Source organism: Loxodonta africana, chromosome 1, assembly GCF_030014295.1.
Source record: "Loxodonta africana isolate mLoxAfr1 chromosome 1, mLoxAfr1.hap2, whole genome shotgun sequence".
NCBI lineage: Eukaryota > Metazoa > Chordata > Mammalia > Proboscidea > Elephantidae > Loxodonta > Loxodonta africana.
In genome coordinates, this window is record NC_087342.1 from 27771537 (window position 1) to 27783859 (window position 12323).

General features: G+C 43.9%; 1 protein-coding gene across 3 annotated transcripts in view; it reads left to right on the forward strand.

Annotated features, from left to right (window-relative positions):
* The first annotated feature begins 677 nt into the window (after positions 1–677).
* MASP1 (MBL associated serine protease 1) overlaps positions 678–12323 on the forward strand; it is a 76258-nt gene continuing 64612 nt past the window's right edge. For 2 of the 3 annotated variants that reach the window (XM_023551595.2, XM_023551592.2), the window contains exon 1: positions 10077–10318. In XM_023551595.2, coding sequence (XP_023407363.2) covers positions 10160–10318 — 159 coding nt within the window. In that variant the 5' untranslated portion in view covers positions 10077–10159. Of the gene's footprint in view, positions 698–10076; positions 10319–12323 lie in introns of those variants that run through there. The other variant, XM_010592836.3, reaches the window with a different exon arrangement.

The following is a 12323-nucleotide window of genomic DNA, read 5'->3' on the forward strand; positions in this document are numbered from 1 at the left end:
GGAAAGAACCACTAGCCAAGAGCAGGACTTGGTGCTTCCTCACATTCTGAGCCCGCGACTGTGTTCACAGGAAAACCTGTAGCTGTTTGTTTGCGGACAGACAGAGGCTCTGGAATTTGGATCCTTTTTCTCTCCCTGTGTTGATGTTAGAATTGCCTTCTTAGTTGTTTCTGTTTAATTGGTGTTCTTTTGCCGATGTCCTGAAAAAGACCAGAAAATTATAGCCATCTGGCAAGAGAAATTAAACTCCGTCCCCCTCCAGCCCCTAAACACACACACACACACACACACACACACACACAGTGATACAAATACCAGTTTGAGCCTCTCGGTTATTTTCTCTCAAGGGCTCGGGCCAGCCAGTCACACGGGAGAAAGGAAGGAGCTGGAGGAGCACATTTTTTAATCGAGAGGAGAGATTCCATTCTGTCAGGTTCCTCTGAGAGTGTGTGAAAGCCAGTCAGAGGAGGGAGAGAGGAGAGAGGAAAAGCCAGCAGGAGAGAGGGGGCGAGGGGATCTCTCGCAGGCAGGGGAAGGCGTGACCTGAATGGAGAATGCCAGCCAATTCCAGAGACACACAGGGACCTCAGAACAAAGATAAGGCATCTCTGACAGCACACTGGGACCAGCTCACAGACAAGTGAGGCCAGGGGCACAGAGGCCAGGCGTCCAGCAACACCCAAGGCAGGAAAATGAGGTGAGTGACAGTCTGGGACAGGGCAGGGGTTCCCTTTCAGGGATCAGGTGTCAAGTAGCCTGAGAAGGTCTGACCTTGTCTCTGGGCAGACTCACCTCTGTGTGGTGTAGGTGGTGGTGACTGGCTTTCTCATCAACCCCTGGGGCTCTGAGGAGGGAGAATTGGGCTGGGCGCCTTCCCTGGGACCTGCAACTTGAAGCGGGAGACTTCGTGCAAATCCTGCCCCAGGCTGCTGAGGCTCAGATTTCTCTCTGCCAGCAAAGGGTGCTGCCTACTGGCGAATGGGGCTCACCCCCTGTTGCCCACAGGGCTGATTTTCCATTTTCCTTCTCTGCAAAGGGCATTGATTGATCTCTCCCTACACTTTGTGAGTTAGATATGTGTTTACCCGTTCTGACCGAAAAAGAAACCAGCTTCCCACAGCTCAGCTCTGTGGCTTCTTATACCTTGAGAAGTTTGCCAGTTAAAACCTCAATTTAGAAAATTAAAGCCTGTCCCCATTTTACAGTTCCTCATAAATTTCTACATTTCTCCCTGAAATCAGAGGCAGCTGGTGTCCTGAATCAGGATATGAATTGCACCAAATGGCTCTTAAAGGGATACCACAAATGTTAAAAAAAAAAAAAAATAAGAGGAGCCTTTGGCATTCTGACACCTAGGATTTTAAATTCCAATTGGTTTTAAGTTCCTCAGTCTTTCCTATTCCTTTCCTAAGCCTACAGTTAGAGTTACTTGATCCTTCTTGGAAACCCTGGAGGTGTAGTGGTTAAGAGGTATGGCTGCTAACCAAAAGGTGAGCAGTTCAAATCCACCAGGCGCTCCTTGAAAACTCTATGGGGCAATTCTACTCTGTCCTATAGAGTCATTATGAGTTGGAATCAGTTCAATGGCAATGGGTTTGGTGAGTTGATCCTTCTTACCAGACAGTCCTTGTAAGTTTTCCTCTGAGTCTCAAAACCCAACCACCCTAATTATTTTTAGGATTTCTAAGTGTTAATGTTATTTAAAAAACAAAAAACACTTTGCAGATGTGTGAAGTCCCTAAACACCTCTCTCCCCATTTATTTTCTGTTCAGTGGAAACAACACTTCTATTTGTTTCTTTTCTGCAAAGTCAACTAGCAACTTTGCTGGGTATAGCAGAAATGAGGGGCCCTGGGTTGTGTTAGGAGCCCTGGTGGCAGAGTGGTGAAAAGCTCGCCTACTAACCAAAAGGTTGGCAGTTCGAATCCACCAGCCTCTCCCTGAAAACCCTATGGGGCAGTTCTACTCTGTCTTATAGGGAGCTATGAGTTGGAATCTACTGGCCTGCAACAGATTAGGCTGTGTTAACCCTTTAAACTCAGATTACCTGTGGTTCAGGGAGATAGATATTAAGGTCTTTAAGGTTAATTCAATCATTCTATTCTCGATAAATCCATTGTAATTTTAATCCTGCTATCCAGCTTCATTGTCCTTTCTCCTAAAGCAGATGGAATTTATTTATGCCCATCTGCTTCCATGAAGATTACAGCCTTGGAAACCCCATGGAACAGTTCTACTCTGTCCTATAGGGTTGTTATGAGTCAAAATTTACTTGATGGCAATGGGTTGTTTTTCTGGACATGGAGCGAGGATCTGACCTTTGCCTACCTGTACTCCATCCAAATCCCTCCCTACACTCTTGCCCCAGGCGTACCAAACCACAGGGCTGAGTAACAGTTCTATATCTTTACATATGCTAGTCCTCAACCTGGAACATCCCTCCCCTTTATTTTTCACCTAGAGGTCCCAATGGTTCAAGTCAGTTCAAACATCACCTCCTCTTCCCTGGCCACCATCTCCAGGGTGAGCTTCTCCTCCTTTATGCCATTTCTGTCCTTTGAGATTATGTCTCTTACTGGCATTATAAAAAGAGGAAGACCCTCAATGAAATGGATTGACACATTCGCTGCAACAATGGGTTCAAACACAGCAGCAATTGTTAGGATGGTGCAGGACCAGGCAGTGTTTCCTTCTGTTGTAGATGGGGTCATGATGAGTCGGAGCCAGCTCCACAGCACCGAACAACAACAAATAATGAATTGTCATTGTAATATCTATTTGTTTAAATGTTCATCTCTCCTTACAAGAGTGATAGCTCCTTGAGGGATAAGATCTATGTCTTATTCACCTTTGTATGATCAGCACCTAGGATAATGTCTGTTTCCTACTAGGCACTCAGTAAATATTGGTTGAATTGAATTCAATTGTTGAAAAGCAAAACAATACAGAAATGTATTCTACTAGAAAAGTTTTAAATGGTCTTGCCTCACATAGATAGAGCGCCTTGGAGTTTATAAACCACTTCCATGGGCACTTTTTCAGTTGGTCCTCAGATTTCAGATGAAGTAAGGATTGATGGATAAGGGAGGGTAAAAGCAGCTAAGAAAATTGCCGAAAGCCACATTGAGGATCTTGAAGAGGTCCAGACTCAAACTTGGGCCTTAGGGCTCCAAGTCCAGAATATTTTTCTAGTATCTTCCACTTGATTGTCAACCAAGTATATTATTCTACACCATTTAATCTGGGGGCATTCAAGCTTCACTACATATTAGAATCACCTATGATCCCTCAACAATTACCAGTGTTCAGGCCTCACCCCAAACCAATTAAATCAGATCTCTTGAGGAGGGGCTCTAGCATTAGCATTTTTTTTTTTTTTTAATCTCCACATAAAGCCACAGGCTTGTTGCATTATTTCTCACAGAATCAATTGCTTTGGCCAGATGCCTGGGTATTATATAGGCATGAACCTAGCATCATCTGTGAACTTCTGTTTTCCCTTCTTCTGTTAAAGCTAATTCTCCATATGGTATTGGGCACAACAAGTCGTCTCTTGGGGTATCATTTCATCGTCTACCAAATAAGGGTGCCATCTAGGAGATCTACACAGTCCCTTTCAACTCGAATACTCAAAACCTTCAAGTCTTGGTGTTGTTTGGGTTGAAATAAGGAGAGTGAATGGACGGCATAAAAAAGACTACTCATTCCACAATCATGGATATATTTAGGCATTTTTATGTGTTCCTAGTAGCTGCTCCTACAGAAAAGCTTATGAAATCCCATCTTTATATATTACTTCTGACATTTCAAGCAAATGTAGCTAGACTTTTTTGATTAGCTAGAGGATAGATAGCAGGTGTTGTGAATTGTACAGCAGGTGTCTGGTACATAAGAAGCCAAAGACATTTAGTGAGTGTGATGGGGAATGAAAGCTGCCATTTACATTCTTCAATTTGCAGCCTAAAGAACGAAAGCAAGCAAGCATATGCTCAAGTCCATAATATGCATGGAGCTATTTGTTTCAAATGTTTAAGCCAGTTTTGAGATGCAAACGAAACAGAACAGAAAGCTTCCCAGGCCTTCCTCCCACGCTGACCAGTTGTCTGCCACACAAGGCACCAGGCCTCTGGGGCTAAGATGGAGCTGTCAGTCACCAGCCCTTGAGAGAATCACCCTTAGAAGGATCAGTGTCTCCTCAGTATGGTCTGGAAAAAGCAGGCACGGGGAAAGTTGATCTTTCAGCCTTGCATAATCTGGGTGTCTCTATTGCAGGGAAGTCCAGTTTGGAAGCCAAAACTCATTCCTAATCCCTGCTTTTCGGGAAACAGTGTGACGGAGTAATCATCATTAATGTTTGCCTAGGGCTGGACAGTTAACAAAAGGCTTTCCATTCCTCCTTTACACTGATAGCAGCCCTGTGGGAAGTCCTCATTATCACCGCTTCATGGATAAGGAAATGGAGGCCTGGTGTGACTTCCCCAAGGCGGGTCAGATAAAAAAAGCAAAACCCTGGACCTAGCTCTTCTGACCCAGAACCAGTGGGCTCTCCTCCCAGGCAGAACTAAGCCACAACTCACAGTCTTGTTAACATCGATCCTTTTCCTGAGGGTTGCCTAGGCTCTGCAAGTTAGAGTTTCTAGACTCGGCTTTCCTACTGGTTCCCTGTAGAATTTGGACCTATGCCTTCCCTTCTCTCTGCCTGTGAGCCCCACCCTCCACAGATTAAAAAAAAAAAGTTGCCATCCTGTCAATTCCGACTCATAGCAACCCTATAAAATATATGTATGTTGACACTGGCTATTGGACTAAAATGTGTTGTTTTCTTAAAAGTATCTCATATGTTGCTATTGGAGGGGCCTTGGGAAAAAATTTAAATATTATCCTCTTTCTATTGAAAAAAAATACACAATTCTTCTAGACAAATTTGAATATTTCGTATACACAAAAATAAAATCAAAACACTCATAATCCCACTTCTAGTGATAGTCATTGTTAATGGCTTGGTATATATCATCCTAGACCATTTGGGAGCCCTGGTGATGCAATGGTTAGGCACTTAGCTGCTAACAAAAAGGTTGGTGATTCATACCTACCCAGCAGCTCCATGGGAGAAAGACCTGGATATCTGCTTCCTTAAAGATTAGATTACACCCAAGCAAACCCTATATGGGAGAAAACGCAGAACAGAATTTCAGATTCTAGTGGAATTCAGAATTTCTGAAGCCATGAAGGCTGGATGAACCGCTGAAACTATTTTCCTGGCATATATTCTAACGTGTGTATTCTCAGCAACAACACAAATAAAATGAATTTTTAAAAAGAACATCTCAAGGCAGTGGGAAGAACTTTGGTTTTAGGGTGTGGGCTCAAGGGTGACGTGGGTTCTCTCAGCCTTTGCTTCTTCTTCTGTTGAGTGGGGATCCTCACCCCGGCTTATCTTACCTCAGCAAGTTGTTAAATCTATTTGCTATGGAACTGACTCGTGGCGACCCCATGTGTGTAGAATAGAATTGCACACCATCAGGTTTCCAAAACTGTGACCTTTCAGAAGCAGATAGCTAGGCCTTTCTTCTGAGGCAACTCTGGATGAGTTCAAACTTCCAACCTTTGAGACAGTAGTCGAGTGCTTAACCATTTGCCCCTGTGCACGGACTTCCCAGCAAGTTGTTAAGAAGGTAGAAGTCTTGTATATTGTGTTCTTTGCTGTATCTCTACCACCTACTTAGTGCCTGGCATAAAATAGATGCTAAAAATTTGGTGACTATGTGGTGTCATTTCACTTTGAAACTATAAAACTCTGTGATTGTTCATGTGTGTCTCTGACCACTGTGGTTTGAGATAATATGTTATATTTTGGGGCATACTGCAATCTCACTTATTTACACCTTGAACTCACTAAGAAGCTAATGCACTGAGCCAGTAACTGCACTTGTGGAAACTATTTCCACAGATAAGGTCACGTAGGGACAAAATGACTTAGGGATAAGGTTATTCGCTACAACTTGCTTGGAAAAGGAAAGACTGGAAACCACCTAAATGCCCATCAATACAGGATTTGGTTAAATAAACTGGGGTGCACGTACACGATGTAATTCAAAAGAATGAGCAGGTCTTTACGTACTGATGTGGAAAGATCTACAAATAAGGTAACGTCATTAGACAAGGAACCAAGGAGCATAACAATGAGGATAGAATGTCACCAATTGTACGAAAGAAAGAAAAGGTGAAATACATGAGATGTGCTTATTTATGCAAAAATATATCTGTAAAAGTAAATTAAAAATTAATCCTATTGGAGAATGGAATTCGGTGGCTGGGAGATGGTGGTGGAAAGGAGACCTTTGGTACATTGCCGCTTACTCCTTTGTAGTTTTGAACCATATGAGTGTATTACCAGTACAAATATTAACAAGAAAGATACTGAGTTCCTTTAGTATTTGACACACACAAAAAAAGACACCCATGGGACAGTTCTACTCTGTCATGTGGGGCCACTATGAATCAGAACCAACTCGATGGCACCCAACTACAACAAAATTTATATGGATTATATCAGGACTGGGCAGCGTTTCGTTCTGTTGTACATAGGGTTGCTGTGAGCTGGAACCGACTCAATGCACCTAATGACAGCAACAGGTAGATAACCTATATATATAGTTTATCTTGCTGTGTTTATATACCCAAACATCTATATACATACGAATACATACACACACACACACGGATACACACATGAACACAAACACACAGATACACGCATGCACATGGAATCCGTGGGTAGTGCAAATGATTTGCTCTCAGCTACTAACCTAAAGGTTGGCAGTTCAAACCCATCCAGTGAAGCTGGAGAAAAAAGGCTTGGTGATCTCCTTCTGTAAGATTATAGCCAAGAAAACCCTATGGGGCAGTTCTACTCTGTAGCACATGGAGTCGACGGTGAGTCGGAATAGACTCGACCGCAGTGGATTTGGTTTTGGGTTTGTATATACCCACATACACATCCGTAGACACACAGAGAGGAAGATAACATCCTACTGGTTAGCAAAGATACAGCCATCAATCTGGAGATGCTGGTACTGTTTCCTATAGCACTGACTTTTTAGACTAAGACTCTGGCTCAACTTTTATTCATTCATTCATCATTTATTATATACCAGGCTCTATCCTAGGTCCAGAGTCCCTGAGTGGCACAAACAGTTAAGCAATCGGCTACTAACTGGAGGGTTGGCAGTTCAAACCACCCAGAGATGCCTCAGAAGAAAAGCCTGGTGATCTGCTTCCGAAAGGTGATGGCCTTGAAACCCCTATGGAGTGCATTTCTTCTCTGTAATACATGGGGCTGCCATGAATCAGAATCGACTCCACAGCAACCGGTTGTGCTAGGTCCTTTACATACACCTCATATGAACCCTGTAATTTAGGGATTGGTGGCATAGTGGTTAAGTGCTACGGCTGCTAACCAAAGGGTCGGCAGTTCGAATCCACCAGGCGCTCCTTGGAAACTCTATGGGGCAGTTCTACTCTGTCCTATAGGGTCGCTATAAGTCGGAATCGACTCGACGGCACTGGATTCTGGATAGTCTCCATTTTACATATAAGAACACCGGAGCTCAGAAGGACTAGTCACCAAGGTTCCACAGCCAGTAAGTGGAAGAAGTGCACCTAACTTCACAGGCTGAGCCTAGAGCAGGGCAGTGAGATATTCCCTCTAACAGAGGTAGGGAACTGTGGAATCTGGGGAGTAGAAGGGCACTTCACAGGCTGGGAGATAGTGGGAGAGAAATAAGACATCAGCAGGAGAGGAATGGGCAGAGCGTGTGCCATGGAACTCAGGCATGGAAGGGCATGGCAGTCTCCCAGAACAGCAGGAGGCCAGCATGACTGGCATTGAGATGAGGCTGGACTAGCAGATCAGCACCAGATCAAAAAGGACCTCTCTGACCATGCAGGGGGAGCCCTGGTGGTGCAGTGGTTAAGTGTTCAGCTGCTAACCAAAAGGTCAGCAGTTAGAATCCACCAGCTGCTCCTTGAAAACCCTATGGGGCTGTTCTACTCTGTCCTATTTTGTTGCTATGAGTTGGAATCTGCTCAAAAGCAATGGGTTTGGTTTGTTTGCTTGTTGGCCGTGGAGGAAGCAGATAGATGCTTTTTCCTGCAGGCGCAGTGGAGCAGCATGGTCACATCTGTGTTTAGGAAATCAGCTTTGATGGCAAGTTGTTAAGCTGTGTAAAGTGAGGGATGCAGGCAAGGAGACCAGGTAGGATGCTATAGCAATAGGCCAGAGAAGAAAGCTTAAACAGAGTACCTAACTGGATAGGAGGATATGGATTTCCAGAACAAGGGAGGTGAATAAATAGGACTTGGTGACCGTTGAATGGGAAGGAAGAGGAAAGAAGAATGATAAAATTTCAGGCTGAGAGAACTGGTAGATGGTCATGCCAGTAACAGAAATCAGAAATGAGAGCAAGATCCTGGAGGGGAGAGTTTGGGATGGTGAAGTTCAAGGTCCCTGGGTCTTGCAGGGGGAGTCGTGTGTTAGATGCCTGAGTATTCATGTTTTGACCAGCCTCAGTCACTCCAGGAGCCCTGGTGGCACAGTGGTTAAGGGATTGGCTTCTAACCAAAAAGGTGACAGTTCAAATCTACCAGCTGCTCCTTGAAAACCCTAAGGGGCAGTTCTACTCTGTCCTGTGGGATTGCTATGAGTCGGAATTGACTTGATGGCAACAGGTTTAGTTTTTCTTTGTGGGGAGGGATGGGGGCGTTTCAGTCACTCTACTTCTTTATTGGAAACTGTGGTGGTGTAGTGGTTAAAAGCTACAGCTCCTAACCAAAAGGTCGGCAGTTCAAATCCACCGGGCGCTCCTTGGAAACTCTATGGGATAGTTCTCCCCGTCCTATAGGGTCACTATGAGTCCGAATTGACTTGACGGCAACGGGTTTAGGTGTTTTGGGGGGGGGTCGGGAGGGAGCGTTTCAGTCACTCTACCTCCTTATTGGAAACCATGGTGGCGTAGTGGTTAAGTGTTACAGCTGCTGACGAAAAGGTCGGCAATTCAAATCCACCAGGCGCTCCTTGGAAAAGCTATGGGACAGTTCTACTCTGTCCTATAGGGTACTATGAGTCGGAATCCACTTGACGGCAAAGGGTTTGTTTTTGTTTTTGTTTTTTTAACTTCTTTATTGCATCAGTCACACTTGGCACATTCTGTAAGTTTTATTGAGTTTTCCTTGTCCCTTATGCAACTGTTTTAATAGTCCATGTTCTCTGATTTCTAAGTCACAGGCCTTTGACCCTTTTATTAGAACAGTTAGCAAGAGGAGAAAAAAAAAACTTGTTTTGCTCATTTTTTCTTTATTCAAGATTTTGTGTACATTGACTGATTTTGTAATGAAATACCTCATTCAACATGCTAAATCTGTTTAAGGTACTGAGTATTCCATCACTGAGGGTGATCAATCTCATCCCAATGTTAAAAACCAGTTGACGTCCAGCTGATCCCAACTCGTGGTGATCCCATGTGTGTCAGAGTAGAACCGTGCTCCATAGAGTTTTCAATGGCTGGTGTTTCAGAAGCAGATTGCCAGGTCTTTCTTCCGAGGCTCCTCTGGGCGGACTTAAACCTCCAACCTTTTGGTTAGCAGCTAGTGCACCACCCAGGGACTCCTATTCCAGTTTAACCAAGTTTTTATTACTTACTTTCTCAAAAAATGACTCAAGGGTATATGATTTTTAACATGAAGCCAACCTGAATAAATTATATCAACTTTTACCTAATCACAAAAATTTATATTTTCCACAGTAAAAGGAGATGAATGAGAGTCTAAAATGTGGTGTTTTCAGGAAAAATTTAATACTATTATCAAATCTTCAAAAGAGCAAAACAAGAAGAAAACTTAGGAATCATCTAGTTACCACCTTCCTTGTATTGTGGGATGGGTAAGCAAGGCCCCCTGAAAGAGGAAGTAAGCACAGCAAGTCAGTGGCAGAAATACGCTAAGGACTTGGTTTCCTACCTGCTGATTTAGTTAAAGCTGGGGACCTGTGTCCATGGATATAAGCAGACCCGTCTTCATATCTTCCAGGTGGCTCCTTCTTTATCATGCTCTGTGCTTCTCCCTGTTGAAGGCTTCAGCCCATACCGTGGAGCTAAATGATATGTTTGGCCATATCCAGTCACCGGGCTATCCAGACTCCTATCCAAGTGATTCTGAAGTGATGTGGAATATCACTGTTCCAGAGGGATTTCGGATCAAGCTTTACTTCATGCACTTTGACTTGGAATCCTCCTATCTTTGTGAATATGACTACGTGAAGGTGAGATTCCTGGATGCTCCCCAGATGGACATGGCTTTCTACTGGGAGTTAGAGAAGCCTAGAAGAATTAGATGCTGTCCTCCCGGGGTGGCAGCCTACTGGGGGAGACACACAAGGTCACACTCTGATGAATGAGGGTTGCAGATGGTATGTTTCCTGAAAGCTGAGTGGGTAGAACTAGAAAGGACCATCAGGAAAACTGAGGCTGGCAGGGTGTGACTCAACCAAACACAACCTCTTCTTTTTCTTTCAGTTCTCAAAGCCTTCAGTGTTTACTGCCTCTGCTCAAAGGCCATCTTTAACCTAACAAGCTGCAAATGGCAGAGACTCCAGAGTAAGGAGCATCAGACAGAAAACATAGCCATAATTATGTTCAAATCTGAAGCATTAGAAAGCACTGCCTAATTCTGCAGATGATGAACAATTCGGTGTGTGGAGAGTACAGGCTATGTGGTGGTAGGCTGCAGGAGGTGAATTTGGTTGGGATGAGATTCTGAAGGACCTTGGATGTCATGTTAAGGAATTTGGATTTTATCAGCAAGAGGCATGGACAGGGGTGGGAGGTCACTGTCTTAGTCATCGAGTGCTGCCATAACAGAAATACCACAAGTGGATGGCTTTAACAAAGAGAAGTTTATTCTCTCATAGTCCAGTAGGCTAGAAGTCTGAATTCAGGGCATCAGCTCCAGGGAAAGGCCTTCTCTCTGTCAGCTCTGGAGGAAGGCCCTTGTGATGGGAGCATCTCAGTGCAGCAACCTCAGGTCTAAAGGACACGCTTTGCTCCTAGTGCTGCGTTCTTGGTGGTATGGGGTCTTCATGTCTCTCTGCTCACTTCTCTCTTTTATATCTCAAAAGAGATTGGCTTAATACGCTACCTAATTTTGTAGATCTCATCAATGTAACTGCTGCTAATCCATCTTATTACTTCACAGTGATAGGATTTACAACATATAGAGAAATCACATCAGAAGATAAAATGGTAGGCAATCATATAATCATACAAGGGGATCATGACCTAGCCAAGTTGACAGGTATTTTGGGGAGACACAATTCAATCCATGACAGTCACTATCGGAAATGAACGTAAAAAAATTTATGGGAGGAGGAGCACACATATGGATTTTAGCAAGAATCCACAAAACATACCATGAGTGGGAAGTTGTTGTCTTTTTAAAGTGGGGCTGAGAAAGGTCAGAGTATTTCTGAGAGATCGAGTTTAAGGTTGTATTCCATTTAAAGAGATGAGGAGACCTAAGAGCTTATTTTCTAAGCTCTCTATGGCTTCATGGAAGGGGTTCTCATCAAACAATTCTAGAGTGCGCTTTGTGTATTTTTAGCATATTATAGTCTTGTTTCTCCATATTCGACAAGCGTTAACCTTGTATTACCCAGACTATTTGACCAGCAGAAAAGTAGAGAGTTTACAAGGTGCTTTTACACATATAATCTTATTCAACCTCTTAAACAATCCTGTGAGATGGGTACTGTTATCCCACTTCACAGGCAAAGAAACAAACTCAGGAAGGTATGGCAGCTCACCCAAGGTTGTACAGCTTGTAAGTGAAGGGCCAAAGTCCCAAACCCATGTCTTGTGACTTTGAATTCCGAGCTCCCTTGGTTACACCAAAAACTCCCTAGCTATGTTCCACTGAGCCCCAAAGGGGCCACAGAAGGGGCGGAAAGAGGCCCTGGAAGTGGGGCTCTGGACCCCTACCTTGTCTAAGCTCATTTTATACTTCTATGATCTGAAACAAGTACTGTATGGCAGAATTCCTCCACCTCAGCACTATTGACATTTTCGGCCAGATATTTCTTTGCTGAGGGGAGCTGTCTTGAGCATTGTAGGTCATTGAGCTGTAAACCTGGATTCTACCTACTAGATGCCAGTAGCAGCTCCTCCCCAACCCCAGTCATGACAACCAGAAGTATCTCCAGACATGGCCAAATATTCCTAGAGGAGCAAAATCACCCCAGCTGGAAATTATTGCTGTGTGGGCTACGGCCC